This window comes from Thunnus thynnus, chromosome 3 (assembly GCF_963924715.1).
Source record: "Thunnus thynnus chromosome 3, fThuThy2.1, whole genome shotgun sequence".
In the NCBI taxonomy this organism is placed as follows: domain Eukaryota; kingdom Metazoa; phylum Chordata; class Actinopteri; order Scombriformes; family Scombridae; genus Thunnus; species Thunnus thynnus.
The window spans coordinates 19126380-19146030 of NC_089519.1; the positions used below are offsets into that span (position 1 = coordinate 19126380).

A 19651-nucleotide genomic window follows, 5' to 3' on the forward strand; every position below is an offset into this window, starting at 1 on the left:
GAGGAAAAACCAATTCGCTCAAGTAGCTTATTTTGTTTTAGTTTATTACATAACACCGGATACCATCATACACAAAATCTCATTAATAACAAGTATTGGGACACCAATAAAAGAAATGTAATTTTTTTTTACAAGTATAATTTGACACTGTACACAAAAATATAATTATAAATACATTCTAGAGATATAAAGTTCATGTAGACTGGATTTGTCTTACATTTCATTCCTTTTCATATAATTGTTAAAAATACTAGTACAAATAATTGTATTTACATATCACACAACCTTAAGCAATGACTGCATGGTATTTGATTCCACAGCACTAAAACATTATATATCGAGGTCCTGCAAATTACCCCAGCTGGGTCCCACCTTGACTTTGGCCTTTAGCTTTACATACAGTTTGACCGCTGACTCCATCTCTCTCTTGACTATCTGAGCAACCTGACAGAAAGAGACGTCAGAGGACAAAGAGCGATGAATGTACAGTACATGTGTGTAGTATTTTCCAGAGTCTGTTGCCCTGTCTCTCCACTTGTGCTAAAGAATGTATAGGAAAGATACTGCACTGAGGAGGAAAAACTGATCCAAAAAGGTTTTTTTCTAATATTTAGCATGAGATTCATTGCTTCATTCCAAAATCATTCAAGTGATCATACTGTGGTTCTCTTTTTTTAGCAAACCATGCTGTACTTTGATTATGACAAACCTGCATGGTCAGCAGAAAATAATTCTCATACCTGTATGAGGTCTTCCTCTGCAGTTTCGTAGATGAGTTCATCATGCAGCTGCAGGACAAAGTACGCTCCTCTCAGATGAGACTTCCCAGCCCTGTGGTGATGACCGGCTGTATAACGGACACAGTTAGACATCATCAAACATACAGTAAAGGATACTTTAAAGTAACGCTGTCTGCATGTGGCGCTGAACTTGGGAAGCCAGGTCTATATTTTTAACCTCGGGCTGGAGTATCTTTGCATGGTTTACAGTTCAAAAAACTCCTTATTTATCTTATACTGGCCCTTTATAAGTTCAGCCTCTGTCTTAAACGGGTCGTTTTAGCTCCTGTCTCTTTAAGGTCCCCCTCCCGATGAGCCCATTCTGTTCTGATTGGCCAGCTCTTGGAAGTTTCCCAGACTTCCACCGTCTCCAGAGGTTACTTCCAACAAACTATGAAACAAACTATGGTAGTAGGATTTCACTACTTTTTCCTCATTCTTTACTCAAAATGTCAACTTTTCAAATACATCTGCACATGTTTGAGCTTGAATCCAATCTTAAATACAAGCGTGGACAAAGCAAACAACACATGGAAAAACCTTTGCAACAAAGGCTATGGAACGGACACCCGTTTATGGGCATGCGCGACGAGCTAATGTCAGCTCATCGGCAAGGCAGAAAAAAAGTTCACCTAAGTTTTGGAACTTTGACCATGTTTAGCATAGACATCTGACATCATAACAGTAACAGTAGATCACAAAAAGCATAATATGTCCCCTTTAAGGTATGGTTAAGTGTGTGTTACCTGAGCGTGTGTGCTGGTGAGACAGTGGAGCTGCAGGGTATGTTTTCTGGAGTCGTTTCTGGATGTTCACAGTAGCAAGTTTAACAATGTCTGCTGCTGAGCCCTGAACAGCTGTGTTCACTGCCTGACGCTCTGCCTGAATTTAGCGAAGGAGAGAGACACAAGAAGGGTGAAATATGAAATAAATGAAAAATCGTGCATACGTTTCACATCACACGCCTTGCAAATAAATTCTGCAGAGTTCTGATGGACTAGCATGCTTACATGTGCTTTGATGTGCGTGTTGGTGTTAGTGATTCCAGGTAGATATCTGCGACGGCCCATCAGAGTCTGAACGTAGCCATTCTTTATACAGTTCTTCACCGTCTCCCTGAGAAAAGTGTTGATCCCTGAAACACAAAACAAGACGTAAATGTTTCTGAGTGGCAGTTCAGAAGTGAACTTGACTTTTGTTCTGTTCAATAGGCCTCAGTATTTCAGTTTCACTTACTACATAAGTCTCCTTTTTGGAGATTTACATGTAAAGCATAGTTGCAATTTGAACATCACATTAAAAAAATTTAAAAGAATATGAAATAATAAATGTATTTATATTGCATTTTAATAAGCAGTTAAACATTTTAATAAGCAGAGTTACAAAGTGCTTAGCAGTAAAACTAACAGAGCATAAAGTAAAACAACTAAAATAAAATTTTCAGAAGGATTTAAAAGATCAGAGAGCAAAACAAATACATGAACTGTTTGTGTATGTAGGAATCTTGTGAAAATGGAAATACTGCCACCAATACACATAATACACACAAACAATATATAACTATATATACCTGGGCCCAGGAAGTAATGAGTGGGACAAAGTACACTGTACCTTTGTATCTGGCCTTGAAACTCTCTATGTAGCAGGCTGCATCATTCTCCTCCACTCCCATTTGCTCCCCCAAAGACTTGGCTCCCATCCCATAAATAATGCCATAGCAAATCTGAAAAACACAAACACAGATTTGTGAGCAGACCAGTGGGACTGCATGTGTGTCCACATTATCGTCTCCTTCCTGCTTAGCTGTACCTGTTTTGCCTGTTGTCTGAGGCTGTCGTTCACATTCTCGGGGTCGACACTCTTCCACTCGGCAGCGATGCAGCGAAACACATCTGCTCCTCCATTCAGCACCTAGCAACACACACACACACTGTTCATCATTTCCTCTATTGATATTTGTTATATGATGTTTTATGTTTTTCCACTGTGCGTCTGTTAGCCGCTGACCTGCAGCAGACGTTGATCCTTGGAGAGATGAGCTAACACTCTCAACTCCAGCTGGGAATAATCAGCTGCTAATATCATTCCACCTACAGTAAAATACAGACAAAACAAAGGTATCACATAAGTCTGAGACAAAGTAACAAGCAAAAAAGGTGAGCAACCACATATAACAATTCTATTAGTAACCTGAAAAAGGTACGAAGGCATGTCTCATGCTGACAGAGAAGGCTGGGCCTTGTTCTGCACCTCCAGCTGGAACTGAAGGCACCACGGAGCGTCTCTTCTTTCTGTAACAAAAGAGTAAGATCACTATTATGACAAATCATCTCATTCTATCATTACGATAGATAGGTTAGCTGAAGAGAAAAACTATGGAATGAAGTGCATCCCCACCCATACATAGCATGTAATACTACGCATTATGAGGCTTACAGATTCACATCATGGGTACAAGTATCACAGTTCCTGTTTGCCTATATTTTCTTATCCCTATAAATGTACATTTTGAGTATTATGAATATTACCATGGAAGACTGTGGAGACATTACAAACAAACAATATGGGGAATAAGGTGTATAGTATCCAGGCTACTCAACACACTTCATGTTAACTTTGACGCAAACTTCTGAAGCTTTTGCATTATGAAAATATTTTATGCAGATTTTTGTAAGTTTTGTACACATGTACCAATCAAACAACAGAATATTTGAATATACCAGATAATAGAGGAGTCTTTACATACACACACACCATTCCTAAAGCAGTTGTGTATTATGTAAAATGTGTCACAAATCTGCATTTTTGAAACTAAACTTACTAAATTGTTTGTCAAGCAGATTTACCCACAACCACAGATGTTATTATGATGCATTTTAAATGACAATAAAGCATATGTATTTTTACTGAGAACACACAGGAGGCCTTTCGGTGACCCAAGTTTCCTCACTGAGAACCACTGTAGATCAGGTACAATGAAATATCATTAAAAAAAGTGTTGACATTACCCTGCTTTGGTGGACATGCAGCCGCCATCTTGTGAGGGTGGGCTCTCACCCACCACTGTGGGCATGTGAATCTCAAAGTCTTTGGGGACATTCTGTATGTTGGGCTCAGTGAAGCTCACTCGACCTATCAACAGAATGAGAGGGGTGACTGCATGCTTCACAGGTGGGATGGGTAAAAAACATATAAGCCATACTGAACGTTCCTATGAATAAGAAGGTGTCTCCCCATGCAAAACATAACATAATGTCTTGGCATTATGCATGGGATGTGTGTTTCACCTGTGGCTGTGTGTGTCTGAGCAATGGGGTATATTCTGTCCATGTCCAGCGTGGGGTGGTATTGCTTCTCCCTCTGCAGGGGGAACACCACTTTAGTCAAAGCATTGGTGATCCTCCTCCACTCCAGAATCACACCTGGCAATGGGTGCAGAGGTCGAAGCTTCTCCAGAACATCCTGACAACATCATCTCATTTCAGTCATTTCATCTCTCAAATACTACTGTATCAATTTTACTTGTCAAAAAATAAAAATAATTTCTGTATATCTTTAAGTGTTTTCACCTTTGTGGTACTGAACTGCTTTCCAAGCCGTATTCTGCCACCACCTCTACGGGTGTAGCCCAGAGTCCTCTTACTTTTTGATCCACCCACGTCACCGTTTGGAGGCAGGTGGAGCTCTAAGAACAAAATCTAACATACAGCATGCACATGAGCACACACACACAAGTATGACTTTACTTAATATGCATTGTTGCCCTTGTGCATGTACTCCTCCTCTGAGCAATTTAAATTAAAAAAAAAAAACAGCAGGGATGGAGGAGAGGTGTCAGACCTGTGCTATGTCGTCGATGCTGGTGAGAGAGAAGCTGTGTCCAGCCAGGTTGTAAGCCTGAGATTCCAACGCTGTGATTTTGGCTTGCATCACGTGTTTTTGCCTTTCGCACTCTTCAATACTGAAGCCCACTCCATTCAGTTCCAGCAGAGCCAAACACACCTGGGAAGGCATCTCAATGTTCCTGAAAGAGTCTGACACATATCGTACAATAACTTTGAAAAAAAACTCTACACAGAACTATTTATTTGCATCATTGCTGAAATATTGTCTGTTAGAATGTGCGCCCTTTGTACCGAGCATGCCATCTTTCTCTAGCAGGCCAGTGAGATGGTTCATGACAGCATATATGAGCACACTCTTGGTCGCTGCTCTGACACGGGGACAGTGTACGTGTGCATTCCCAAGTCCATCTAACAGAGGTAATTCTTCAGGGCAGAAGACGGTCACCATATTGGGTAGAGTCCTCTCCTCACTGCCAGGGTCAACCAGCCAACACGCCACCTACGGTAAACATTTAACAAAGAACCAAGTTTATTTTTTGAGATTTTTTTATCAAAGTAAAGGTTCTCAGGAAGACAATACAGGGTTTTGTCCGCAGTAATTACAAAGATGTGAGTTTCTGCTTGCCTGAATGTGAATAAACTGTCTCTCTCACCTTTGGGTCCTCGCAGTTACCCTCCAAGCTGATGCCACAGCTCTGCACTAGCGACTTGTACACCTGGATGATGTCATACATGACAACCACACCCCTTCCATGACCAGCTGACGGCCTGCTCAGACAGGCCTTTACCTGCCCCAGCCTCTCGCTCACTGGCAAATCATCATCCAGCGGAGGAGGGGCCAGACTACAGCTCAAACCTGAGGGGTAACAGACAGCCTGAAGTAGGAAAACACTTATGTGTGAGCTGATTTATGCATACACGTGTGTGTGGGTGAATACCTTTGCTCTGCTCTTGCTGCAGGGATATGTAGTATGCATCTCTTGCTCCCCAGCAGACAGATAGTCCAATCAGCACCAGCCCTTCACTGTCTCTCAGAGGAAAACCATCAGCCCTGTGGAGCTTCTGATGAGCTGTTGACGCTGTGCAGGTGACACATGCATGAAAGAGGAGACTGTTTTTGTGATTGAGTTTGCTGAGTCATGTAATGGGACTTTTTTTCTTTTCACAGCTTGAAAATAAATAAATAAGGGAAAATTGCATATCATCAAAGGTTTTTCAAAAAAGAAGCGATGAATACAATGTTACTGCAGAGACTTTGTGATGCTTGGCAACACTTTTTTCATGTGCTTCAAACACTTTTTTTTTTTTTTACTGGTAATTGATTTCAATGTGTCTTTGTAATGAGATCATTCAAACACAAATATTTTGAAATTTAGTGCAGATCTGGAACATTTGGATTTATGTATATGAAACTTGCAAATAATAAATACAAATAAATGAATCATATCTTTCGGAAGGGATGAATTACAATTAAAGTAAGCAACAATGTGTATATTAGCTTTATACTGTAACCTTTATCCTCTTCAGAGTAAATTCATAATTTTAAAAAAAAGGTATTAAAGACTCAACTATTATCAATGTCAGTAAATCCTCCAGTCATACTGCAATAGGGATATATTCTGTGAATAATTTTCAAAAGAATTTCTTCAACTTTATTGTTTGGCGTGAGGTGATGAGACTTCTCTATAACTTCTCTATAACAAATACTTGACAGATGATCAGTCTTGTGATTAATTCTTGGCAACAATTTATATCACATTTTACTGTAAGTTAATGTCACTTTTGTACAAGTGTGTCAGTTACCTCTCTTATGTTTCCCTCCTATTTCCTCCTCAGGCTGCTGTCTGTGCTCCTTCTTTTCACAGGCCAAAGCCAGAGAGTACCGATCCTTGGTTTTCCACTCATTGATGAAAGTGTGGAAGAGGCGCCTGTCACTTGCCACGTCTATGATGGAGAAGGTCCCAGAGTTGCTGGAACAAAGCAATGCATCCTGGGACAGCTGAAGAGTGAAGCCTTCATCAGTCACGGGCGACTCTGTATCAGAGGGAGGCTTCGGCTGAAGGGAGGATGGAGAAGCGCAGTCTTGGAGAGGGCTGAGGTTCTGGTCTGCATGTGGAAGGGGTTTGGATTTTAAAGTTGAGTGTGAAAGAGAAGTGGGGGTTACTTTGGTGTCAGATTCAGGTAGAGTCTTGGGTTTGTGTCCCAGCTGGCGTTTGTGGTTGATAGCTGCTGATGGATCATTACTGTGTCCTGGGTGAGTTTTAGGACACTTTGGAGCTGCTGGTTTCCCTGGCAGGAAGGCGGAGGGAGTCGACTGGTTGAGAGGCTTAGCGAGCCTGAGTGGCGACTGGACAGACGAGGTGGTCAGTTTTATTCTTGGTGTGACAGGTGGTGTTTCCTGAGTAGGTGGGATAAGGTCAGTGTCATGTCTGGAGGGTTCTCCAGAATCACTCTCAGCAGCAGCGACCTGCACATTCAGATTTCCTCTTTTTCTGCCCAAATGTATAGAGGGCGGAGGTATTTTTGGAGCTTCTGCTGCAGCAGCCGTGTGTGTGTGATTGCTTGTGAGACTTATTGTAGTGTTTTGCCAGGGCTGGTCAGACATACTAGGCCAGAGGTCAAAGATCTCTTGTAGACCAGGACTGCAATAAAGAGTATTTTCAGGTGCATTTTGGACATGAGGATGTTTTAAAACTGCATTATCTAACAGTAAAGTATTCATTTTCTCCTCCTTTCTTTTCTTCTCTAACTGTTTCTCATTTTTACGCTCTTCTCTTCTGTATGTAGGGTCTGGATTATTACTGGCTTTATCCTTCTCATACTCATTTTGAGTTGTGGTAGTAGTTTTAGTAGTAGTAGTGGTAGTCGTAGGTTGTGGCTGTATCTGACCAGGTTCAGATTGTGAATTCGATAATTGGTCTGCGTTGGGTTGCTGAGCTTCATGCTGGCTGGCTTCTTGATCTTTTTGAGTTCTCTCCGTGTGTCTGAGCACGCTCTGCCTCTCCAGAAAGCGTTCGCCCACCAGCAGCGAATCACCCCACTCTGACAGGTTGAGGAAGGACTCACCCCATTGGATTGCCTCCTGCTTTTCCGCCTCCTGGTTGGCGAGAAGCTCGCTGCGCCGTCTCTCCTGGGTTGACGGAAGGGGGCGTTCTTCTCTGACCTCCTGGCTGACAGATTCTTCTTTTTCTGATTGGTCGATCTGGTGTGGACTCAGAGCAGCCATCAGAGAGCTGTCATACAGGCTGTCGAACAGGAAGCTACTGCTTCTGTTAGGACTCTCAGAAGCAACCTGATTGGCAACAGGTGCCTCATCATTATCACCACCTTCATCTTTATCCTCATCCATGTTATCACCACCATCTGGATCAGGAGAAATCTGTGAAAAAATGATAACCTTTGATTTTTAAGAGGCTAAATATTTGAATATATTTGCAATCAGTACATGATGGATGATTCTGGTCACTCACCTGGTGGCTGGTGTTTAGGATGAGCTCCATCTGGCTATCTGTGAGAGAAATATTGAATCTGGGACAAGCATCGTTAGGAGCTTCCAGCCTGCTTCTTCCTTCATCTGCGTCTCCCTCAAGCTTTGCAGCTGCTTCTACCATTTCCTCCTCTTTCATCTTTTCAGTTTCTACCGACTCATTCACACCTCTATCATTCCCATCTCTGGGTTGATACGCTTGTTGAACAATGATTCTCTCTGTCTGAGTGTCCAATTCAAAGCTGTCACCGAAACTCTCTTCTCCCTTTTTGACATCTCCCTGAACCCCTTCATCTCCTGCATACAACTCAGGAGATGAAAACTTATCTATCTCTCCACCTTCTATCCTTCTTCGCTTGGCCTCAGGTGAGAATAAGGGAGCTGAGGCAGGAGAGACAGGCAGAGGAGAATCTGACATGTCTGCATTTGTTGGAGCAGAAACAGTGGGAGGACTTTGTTGCGCGGGGCCAGGAGCAGGAACGGTGTTGGTAGTCACTCGAGCTGCAAGTGCTGAGTTTTGGACCGAAGCAACTAAAGGGGGGTTTGGCGAGTGTGATGTCTGCACAGTCTCCACATTATCTTGTAGGCTTTTGTCAGTTTGTATGGAGTGGAGGACTTTGCTTAGGGCTCTTGAATGTTTCAGTCTACCTGGCTTTACAGGTGAGGCATCCATGGTATTGTCTACTTTTGATGTCTTTGTGGAAACACTTTGTTGTTCTTCTACCCTGGAAATCGTGGCTCTAAACCGAGGAGGAACCATGGGGGAACGACAAGGCTGAGGAGGTGGTTGGGGTTGAGGCAGGGGGCTGGATACAATCTCCGCAAGTTCTTGTGTCAGGCTTCTTTCAGGACGGACGGACCAATTTGCTTGTTGACCCTCTGGTCTGAGTGAGACTTTATATGCATCCCCTTCTTTCTGCACTGCTTTTCTGAACTCTTGGCCTCTTTGTTTTAATTCCTCACTCTTTTCTCTGTCTCTTTTTTCATCTTGCTTTTCTGTTTCATTTGCCACAGATTTATTTTGTATTTGTTCATGCTTCACCTCTATCACTCTTTCCACTGAAACTCTTTCTGGTTCGCTCCTGTCTCCCAATTTTTTCTTTACCTCCACTGCTTCAGGTTTGCATCCCTGCTCTCGACTGGTTTCTCCCTCTCGTCTGCTTTTTATTTTCTCGCTTTTAGATTCTTTCTTACTCTCCTCTCTACACCTGCCAATATCTCCTCTGTTGCTTTTCTTACCCCCGTCTCCCTCTTGGTGGTTTGTGGTGCTGTCTGTCTGTGCTTCTTGTGAGCTGCCATATGAGCCAGATGAGTTGTCTGAGTCACTGCTGGGATGGTCATCAGCGCTGTTGACAGCAGGAGCCCCTGGAGGAAGTGTTGTCGGGTCCCACTGAATTCCTAGCTGTGCCAGGTCTTCCTGAAGGAGGAGCCTTGCCTCAAAAACGATCTCAACGGCCGCTTCCTGTTCTGTCAGAGCCCGTCCACCGGTGACCCAGACACAGCGAAGGTTCCGTCGCTCAGCTGCTTCCATCTCACTCTCGTCCACCGCGCGCTTAGAGCTGAGGAAGAAAGACAGTATGACCTCTTCACATCTGGGATCATGCTACAAGGAGGTTGTGGTGTTGGGCTTATGTTTGACAGTACATATGTAAACTATTCAAGCTTAGCTTCAGTGAGGTCAATGTTGGTCTGATATTCAGGACTGTACCTGCTTCTGTCTTCCTGAGTCTTTCAAACTGAAGGAGGTTGGTGCATGTTTATAGTAGCAGTGTACATAACAGTGCACCAGGATGCCTTTCTTTGAGGTGATTGACAACTGCACTAACTTAAAAATTTGGAGTAATTCTGCTATCCACCTACTTTAACATATTTCTGGCACTTTTCGTTTTCTGCCTCTCATGTATCAGTTTCGCCTTAGAAATTAATATCACTCTCAAACGCTGCCTTAGTGTGAGGTTTACACACATTCTTTTTTCTTATTTATTTGTGTTACTTTTCACAATTTACCTTTATATGTAAAACAGATATTGATTTTGTAAGTATGGATGAAGCAGAAAGACTGAAGTGGATGTTGACGTATAAATTAGCAAGTTACTTGGAGAAAGCCTGGGAGAAGAGAAAAAAAAAAAACCTTTATTGGGATACGGTTGGTGTAGATATGTAACAGTTCTTTCCGGTGAACAATTTGTTCATTATTATTTGATCTTTTCTTTTCTTTTTCCACATGCTTTTGTATATGTATTACCATAAGATGCATGTTTTATAAAATAGTGGTTTCTTGTAATATCCAATGTGTGATGGGCCAGATGTTTGGCATGAGACAGAAGTCAAACTAAAACAATATATAGAGCTGTCACATTAATTTATTGCAATTATTCACAACAAGAATCTAAATTGAGTAAATTTACAGTTAATTATTAAACATTTGATGTTTAACTTGTTTCTGGGGTATGGTTTTAATTTAGTAGGGATATTTAGCAAGTTAGTTGTTGAAAAAAAAAAGCATCTGTACTCTGTACTTATTTAAAAGTAGGATATAGGACAGAGTTTGTAGTTATGACTTCTTTACTTCATCATAGGTATCTCTTAATGTGTGTGAGCTGATGGGGAAACAAACAACAAACTAAGTGCAGTGCTATGGCTCCCCTCAGCTGCTGGTCTTTCATTTTCAATAACATGTGTATTGTCAAGGGACTAACATTGTTGTTCCCCTAATATGCATTTATATCTTACTGGAACACACACACATACACACACAACTACCTCTTAAATGGGACAGCATTCCTCAAGGCTTTCTCAACATCAGCTACTGTAGCCCTGGCTAGTTCAGCAACAGTACAGAGGCCTTGTGCATAGAGTGCTCTGGCTCGTGTTGCATTCAGGAGGGAAACCCTGACCAGGTCAACCAGCTCCCTCTGGACTCCAAAGCTCAGCCTGGTCTGGTACTGGGACAACAGCAACTCCATATTGTGCCAGCCGAGACGCTTGCAGAACACCGTTACCATACCTGAGGGATGAGGATGTAAATCACAGCTACTGAATAACTTAACATCTTGCTTTTTTAGCTCTCCTTGTTTTTTCACTGATTAAAAACACCATTGTTCAAACGATATAGGCTCACACCCACACAAACTTATTCTAATTATTATCTACTTATTCCACATTTATGCACACACCTACTGAATCTGAATCACACTAGGATCTCATAAACACTACCTTGATGCAAGAAGCACAAGCACTTAACAGTGATGGATTCTCGTCTCTGAAGAAGGTATGTTGTTACTGGTATGTCAGCTAATGGAAGTCTGTGCTGCATATCAGTCATTCTAAAGTGCTCCAGCTTTTTGCATTAAGTTACTGTACTTGTTACTGCTCTCCCTGTTTAATATGAAGCCTTGTGCAGGATTTAAGGTCTATATAGTAGTTATTTATGTGCTCCCAACACTCTTAAGTGAGTACCTGCATATGTAGACGCAGACTGCTGGAGAGACTGTAACTGCCCGCGATTGCAGTTGTATTTGGATGCTACTGTTCCCAAAGGCACCTCATTCACCAGATCCTGTAGTACAAGAGTGGTGAAGAACCTGTGAAAAGATCAACAAAGAGTGGATGTAATTGACAAAGACCCGACCAATCAAAACAGAATTTGGAACTTTTCTGTAGTATAACTCTCAGAAAATAAATCCTACACAGGGATACAGGAAGAGGACATGAAAATGTCAACACCTGAACAATATTATCTTCTTCAGTAAAATGTTTATTACATTAGAGTTAAACCAACTCTCTGACACTCATAAAGGTACCTTTATTTTTTATTGGAAGGGTATTTTATCATATCGAATTATATTGTTCAGGTGTCAGTACACTAACAACTGTGACTATCATTTTTGGAGTATTAAATTACGTTAATTGAGTTTACAGTTACAGCTGAACTATCAGCCAGAAAATTTAAGTATACTGCATATTGTTTGTGTAATGAATATGTGCTTTACCGTTTATGAATAGCCATTTGTCTATGCTGCTTTTCTGTCTTAGCGACAAGGTTGCTCCTGACAGACCGAGCGAGATAGCCTTCCTGAATGCCCACCAACTCTGCCACTCTCTTCATCGATGACGAGAGCTGCTCCCACAGACAGAAGAACTGATACCAATCAATGGTAGTCCACTCTGCGTACAGTGGTGTGATCTGTGGAAAATTTGGAAAAGTGTTTGCTTATTTCCATTTGAATATATTACTACATGTATGCTTGTGAGGACTGGTGTGGGGTTTATGACATAGAGACTCTGGATGGTTTAAGGCTAGAGTTAGTAATGACATTATGTTTAGTGATGAGGGTTATGTGGGCGTGGATGCAGATGACAGAACCTCTTTAAACATGTAATAATACAAGATATGTTTTGTACCAAATACAGGATGTGTAAGTCGTTTTCCAGCACAAAGCCCTTCATAGCCCGCTGGAGATCTGCAAATATTCCCAGAGCCTCAGGAGGGGAGAGGGAGGAGGACAGGGTGGCAGCACCAAGTTGAGTAGGACAGTACCGCTCCTCTGGATATTCAAAGACATCAGAGGATATACAGTGTTTACTATAATGGCAAAACTGAAAAAAGCTAATATTATGGCTCAAGTGATGTATGAGGTATAACTACAGGAAAAAAAGAATGACTATGGACATTCTTTCTTTCCTTTACAAGCAATTTCTAACTGAATTGTGAGAATAATTTTGTCAAATATGAGTTGTTACCAGAGGGTCATCTCATTACTGGAGGTTTTTTCATCATGTCGCAGTGATATCACATAAAGAATGGATTTGGCACATAATGAGATAGCACTGTGTCAAGTGTGGCAGTACCTTGTCCTTCCTTTTGGATACTGATAAATTCATTCTCCATCAACCATTCAACACAGGCTTCAATAGCCCCTGTGCTGGTCTCTTCATTTGACTCTTCTTTGCTGCTGCATTTCATGCTGGTGGCCAGTAGTGAGCATGAAGCATACAACTTCACATCCTGTGGAGTGCTGGCTACACCTCCAACAATGATCTAAAAGTTGGGATGATGTAAATTATAGTTCATGGGGCAAATTGTGTTTTTGTCACTAAAACGGTGCCACAACTATTCTATAAACAGGAATTATCATGATCATAATGCATTTACAGCCTGTAAGTCATGTCTGTGTGTGCCAAGTTGATTTAAATATCGATCATACCTCCAGTATGGCTCGCAGCATGCTGGTGGTGACACCTTCTCCCTCCCTTTTCACCAGGCAGCTGCTGATTGGCCGAAGAGCACCTTTAAGGAGGCTGATACCTTTCTGACGCTCTGCCTCCTTACACAAAAGCACACTTTCACCTGGAGATGGAAAAACAAAATGACATGAGACCAAAAGAGAGACACTGTTTTTAATTTCACTTTTCAATTAATATGTGCCCCAGTACAGTATTTGTCAAAGACAGTTGGATTTTTTCTTTCCCTCTTCCCTCATTTTGCCCCCCTCTTCCCTCTATACCTGTAGTGTCTACTCCTTTTCTCCCTGCTCGTCCAGCCATCTGTTTGTACGTGAGTGGGTCCAACAAGTGGCCATTGAACGTAGGGGTTCGAATGATGACCCTGCGGGCTGGGAGATTAACTCCTGAAGAGAGGGTAGAGGTGGCGGCCAGGACCCTCACCATGCCGTGACGAAAAGCTCCCTCCAACACGTCGCGCTCATCAAATGTCAAACCTACAGAGACAAACTTTATCTTATTTATATGATCAAAAGAGCTGCAAGGGTTTCGCTCACACTTCGTTGTGGTTGAAGGTGTGTCTTAGTGTGTTCACCAGCGTGGTGAAAGGCCACCCCCCATGGCACAGTGCGCTGGAGGATGGGGTCTAAACCGGCCGGAGTTCGTCTCAACTGGGCTATGACGTCCACTAGTCCCTCCTGATCGAGACACACTGGCTGGGGCTCTGCTTCACCCTGGCAGTCTGAAAAGTATATAATTATTGTTCAAGAAAAACCCACACATCAGTTTTACATGGCTGTCAAACCAAAGAACTACTGTGATATTACACAACAGAGTATCTTTAGAAACAAGCTATAGTTGCTCTTGACCTCGCTTTTGATTCAACTTCAGTTTATTTAAAGTGCACATCACCCAGAGAGTCTCTGTACACTTCACAAGTCAATAAAAATTACAACAGAAAAAGAAGCACATGATATGTAAAAGTACACACAAATACACATGCACTCACATGCACTGCTACGGGAAGAAAGATTTGTGTGTCATCAGTGTGGCAACGACACATTATGTTGTGTTTTTTGAAAATGTGACCCAAGGGCAGCAAGTAAACAAAACAAAAATGGACCGAGTACTGATCCCTGTGGGACACCATATGATTATACACAAACAGTAAATGATTCTGAGATGACATTTAAAATCCACCCACCAGTATGTCTGAGGTTGTAGAATTCTCTGGCAATGCTGTCTGCAAGTTTCTCACACCAGTTCTTCGAGGGGCAGAAAAGCAACACAGAGTGGCCGTCCCTCACCGTCTCATAACACAAGCTCACTATGTGGTCATCATCACCCTTTATGAAAGGAAATGAACATACATGTAGTAGAGAGCATGATTATATTAGTGGTGATGGGAAGGGAGGCATCAATCATAATGACACACACATTGGATCACCTCCGGGCCACACTCAGTCTCAATTACCTTAATGTGAAGAGCAGGAGTGAACTGCCGAACCACTGAGAGGCTCCTGTCATAGATGCTGCATCCCACCTTGAGATGCTCCTGCAAGGGCACCGGTCTGTAGTCTGTCTGGTAAAGCTCTGCACCTAACCAGCTGGCCAGGAGGGACAGGTTAGGCAAGGTGGCACTCATACCTATTATCTGCACACCCTCAGAAAGGGACCTGTAGAAAGACACACAAATACCATACAAATGTCTGAAATAAAGACTGTATATCTGTTAAACAAAAACAACATTAGACACATAATAAACACAAACCCAGAGGCGTTCCGCTTTTGTGCGATGTAGCGGATCTTGGTTAAAAGCAGTTCTAGTAGATATCCTCTTCCAGAATCTCCAACCATATGCAACTCATCCACAACAACCATACCTAATGGCATAAATATAACACACACATCCAAAAGTCATACTCTATGTTCTATATTCATGAAAAAACATTATTGTCACAGGTGCATTACCTAGTAGACCCATACTGTCCTCCTCAATTAGTCTGTTAATGAGTGAGTTGGCTTTTTCTATGGTGCAAACAGCCACATCCAGCGCCATGAAACCTCCAGCAGCTGAGGTGCTGCCCATGTATCCCTCCACACGGACTCCTGCCTCTTCAAATACATTCTACAGAGCCAGAGATAAAAGGAAATAAAATGCAGATTCAGACAGAAAACACCGAGGGCCTCATGCAAGAATCATTCATTGGAACAGATTAATTCCTAAGAGTGATTTAAGAAAATTTGTGGCATTCATCGATTTTGTTGTACTTAGATTTTTCTCTTAGGTACAAATGGAATTTACGAGTGGTCCAGACCTGTCATACGTGTCATGAACAGATAGTGTCTGCCTTTCTTCACAAGATGGTAAACACTTGTTTGATTTAGAAAAATAATGTCTTAATGTGAATGAATTTAGAGTTTGAATATGATACTGAAATCAGCTAAAATAAAACATATAATTAAAACAAACTTAATGCTAAATTAATTTTCTGTTCACCAAATCATCATCATCATGGCTTGCCAATTTACTTTTTTTTAGATTAATGATTTTTGTTGGTATATTTTGGCACAGCAACTTATATATATTTTAGTAGTTGTTGGAAACAGCTGCCTCAGGGTCTTTCTGCGGTATCCTCTTCTGACAGTGTAACATCACCTACTGTAGGGTACTGAATCATATCCCTTGACCACCTCCGATCAGGGAGATGTTTTTTAGCAAGTAACTCCATATCAGACCATTCCCTCTTTTTACCTGTCACACTACAGTGCTGCTCTGATGACACGTGGTTGTATTAATGTTTTGTACTGTAATTGTTTTGGGTCCCTTACTACTGACGCTCCTAAATTTGTCATGTTTTTGTTTCCTGATTACTGACAACAGGATTTGAAGCTGTGTGAAATTCTTGTTTGTATTTTGGTGACATTTTTGTGAATGAAACTTGCCCACAAACAGAGCAGAATATGTAGCCTTATGTGGCAATTTTAGGGGTGTTGATCATGCTAATAATCACATCTCATGAATGCACAACTACTCATAAGCAGATGGCATTCATCAAAGCAAACCTTACAGAGAATGTTATGGGATAGGAATAATAAATTGTTCTTGCATGAGGCCCATTTTCCATAACAACATGATTGTATCCTTCTGTCCACCTCTCCTTCACCTGAAGGTAATGCATCTTCTCTTTGGCCACAGAAACGAAAGGCAGAATGAAGAGAGCTTTTCTTTTGGTCTCCAACACACGCTTCAACATCAGCAGCTCTGAAACCAGAGTTTTTCCAGCACTAGTAGGTGCTAAAATGGAGGATAAAATTTTTTTTTTTTTTAAAAAAAAAGAACAAACAGTGACTGACTCCTTGAATCACTTTAAAGAAAGACATTCAGTTTCTTACCAGAGTATACCAGGTTTCCTCCCTGCAGCACCTGCCCAACAGTGAGGCATTGAGCCTGCCATTCAAACATATGAGTCACTCTGTGTTTCTGGTAGCGCTCTAAGACGGGTTTTGGTAAACCCCAACTGGATAACAAGAGCTTTTCAGCATGCTCTGCAGGAGCACACAAGGCAATGCCTACAGTAGAGAACACATAAATAACTCAATTTACAAATGGCATTACATGTTTAGTGCAAAGTAGATTTTACATGTGGAAAAGAAATCTGATTTCAAGGTGTATACCAGAGACACACTCTAATGTCAGATATAAATTCAATCATACAATCTGGACATCACATATGTGTTCATACAAGGTTTGAATTAAATCAATAACACACACAGACACATACAGAAATCAGAACAAGGGCACTGATTGTTAAGATTGTAGTTAAAATACTTTACCTGGCTGAGGTAAAGTGTCACTGAAAGTACTGAGGTCTAAGCCACTGGGGACTGTGAGCACAGAGGTGGACTGATTCTGGAGTTTAGCCCTCTTCTTGGCAGCTGCCAGGCATGTAGGGCTGAACAAGATGTAGTCTCTGGATACATCCACGGGTGGATCAGCATTCGAATTTTTCCCAATTTTGTCCTCGCTACGAGCAGAGCTATTTCTTCTGGATGCATGTTTCTGCCTGGTGAAACACAGAGTAAGAAAAACATTTGCTAACAAATCTAAAGAAGCCGATAATCAACTCTAGGCCATAATGCGCAAGTTAAGACTCACCAGGTGGAGCTGTCTGCTTGCTGACCAGTTTTTATTTCTTTACAGCAAAGCCCATTGATGCAGGCAGAAGCTGGCACTGACTGGCCGTTCTTTGGACCCCTCTCAGCATGCCCTGCTTCCTCCGAGTCCTCACTGAAGAGGAGCCTCTGAGCAAGGTCTTTGCAGTCAGCGCTCCATCCTGGTCTCTTACAGTCACTATTTCGCCCACAGACTATCTCCTGTAGCACTGAGTCATTCTCCTTCTTATTGTCTGCAACTGGAGGTTGTTCCTGTACATCTCTATTTACTGATGCTGGATGCGTTTTGTCAGCTGCAGGCTTCACAGGGTCTACAGCATCCAGCACCTGCAGCATCTCTTCATCAAGAGCCAATGTGGATTGCCCCGGCGGAAATACTGCCTCTCCACCCTGAGACAGAAAATCCTATGTGTCACTTGTGATTTTTGTGTGTCAGGGACAGTGGTGGAAAGTAACTAAGTACATTTACTCAAGTACAGTTTTGAGGCACTTGTACTTTGCTTGAGTATTTCCATTTGATGCTACTTTATTCTTCCACTCCACTACATTTCAGAGGGAAATATTGTACTTTCTACTCCACTACATTTATTTGACAGCTTTAGTTACTTTTCACAGGAAGATTTGACACAATGGATAATATAACAAGCTTTTAAAATACAACACATTGTTAAAGATTAAACCAGTGGTTTCCAACTTTTTAGCAGTTTGTAGTCGGGGCCACATTTCAGATGTTTATGAGTTGTTAACATCTCCACCAAATAGTGATTTTTCCCTCTAAACTTCTCATATGGTTTCATTTCGATAAATGTTCAAACGATCCAATATTTCACCAAAAATCAGAGATTAGAGAAAAATTTCAATTTACACAACAGATTTGTGTATCAGAACTTTGTTTTTTTTCCTCTTTCCTCTCCCATTAATCATCTCACGACCCCTCAGATTTATCTGGTGAACCTTTGGAGGGGCCCGACCCCTAGGTTGGGAACCACTGGACTAAACTAGCTAACTGTATGTATAGTAGTTCAAACTAGCTCCACCTCCAGCAGCAGTCAGAGGGATGAAACCACTACTTTTGCTTTAATACTTTAAGTACATTTAGCTGCTAATATTTATGTACTTTTACTTAAGTAGGATTTTTCATGCAGGACTTGTACTTGTAATGGAGTGCATTTCAATTGCTGTATTGGAACTTTCACTTAAGTAAAGGATCTAAATACTTCTTCCACCACTGATCAGAGATGACAAAGACAGGAGGAGAAAAACTTTCTCTAAAGCTGTCAAACTCACCATGAGTCTGTCTCTGCTGATGTTCTCTGATCTGTTTGTTTTGTCTGACAGATAGCGGCTCTTCTCCAACAGGTTGTCTCTCTCTGGTGGCTCATCAGGAACTTGGAAGCTGTGTTAAGAAGACATAAAAGTGTGTTTGATAACGGATCTGGCTGTAATTCCTCAAAATCAACAAAAAATCATCCAAGCTGCGACCTTAAACTTACCTCTTTTTCTTCTTGATCTGGTGCTGACCCATGTAGCTTTTCTTTTTCAGCGGAGGAGCCGAGCCACTCATGCTGAAGATGATGCACTGCTTGGGACAAACGCGTTAACAGCTTGATGTTACTTAACATGACATCAGTTTGATTCTTAACAAGAGTGTAGAAACTATATTTAACAACGTAGGTCAAAGGGAAGGAAACTATCAAGCGAAAAGAAGAACGGCTGTATAATTATTTTGATTTATAAGCGTAAACATTTCCTCTCTGTCTCACAGCACTGAACAAATCAGAAATCAAAAAAGCCGCCAGAGCGCCGCCCCGGTGTTACACAATAACAGTTCGACGGAACAAAATGCTGAACTACGGAAGTTCCGACTTCTTCTTCTTCTTCTTCTTCTTCTTCTTCTTCTTCTTCTTCTTCTTCTTCTACCACTACTAATGTTTATATTAATGCTAATACCAATAAAAATACAACAAAAAATACCGATCACATTTAAAACAAGCTTGGCTATATTTATGTATATTTCGTTTAATGGCAAGAGTGTATTTCAATTAAATTTTTGGGTGAATTAATGTTTCTTGATGAAATGTTGGTTAAAAAAACGTTGGTAAACATTGTCTAATCAGGCTTTGTGTGTGCTTAATTGGATG

General features: G+C 41.5%; 1 protein-coding gene across 1 annotated transcript; it reads right to left on the reverse strand.

Annotated features, from left to right (window-relative positions):
- Window positions 1-18: 18 nt before the first annotated feature.
- Window positions 19-19340, reverse strand: polq (polymerase (DNA directed), theta). Its single transcript, XM_067584574.1, has 35 exons — window positions 19004-19340; window positions 18798-18906; window positions 17494-17900; window positions 17172-17401; window positions 16731-16907; window positions 16502-16632; window positions 15306-15462; window positions 15106-15217; window positions 14809-15010; window positions 14539-14680; window positions 13930-14076; window positions 13619-13831; window positions 13319-13461; window positions 12963-13152; window positions 12516-12658; window positions 12104-12297; window positions 11571-11695; window positions 10875-11118; window positions 8095-9670; window positions 6428-8003; window positions 5563-5703; window positions 5278-5480; window positions 4916-5123; window positions 4620-4813; window positions 4349-4477; window positions 4067-4241; window positions 3788-3911; window positions 2970-3070; window positions 2787-2869; window positions 2589-2690; window positions 2391-2502; window positions 1790-1914; window positions 1526-1661; window positions 741-847; window positions 19-444 (listed from the first exon to the last, which is right to left on the reverse strand). Exons 1-35 carry the CDS (start codon window positions 19072-19074, stop codon window positions 331-333), a joined length of 8343 nt encoding a protein of 2780 aa, XP_067440675.1. The 5' UTR covers window positions 19075-19340; the 3' UTR covers window positions 19-330.
- Window positions 19341-19651: the final 311 nt, after the last annotated feature.

What these genes read in the sequence shown, in the direction of transcription:
- polq (XM_067584574.1), bottom strand. Translation starts at nt 19,074, where the DNA reads ATGAGTGGCTCGGCTCCTCCGCTGAAAAAGAAAAGCTACATGGGTCAG. An exon ending in TGCATGTCCACCAAAGCAGG is followed by an intron (nt 3,071 to 3,787) that starts GTAATGTCAACA and finishes CTTTTGTTACAG; the next exon opens with AAAGAAGAGACGCTCCGTGG. An exon ending in TCAGACAACAGGCAAAACAG is followed by an intron (nt 2,503 to 2,588) that starts GTACAGCTAAGC and finishes TGTGTTTTTCAG; the next exon opens with ATTTGCTATGGCATTATTTA.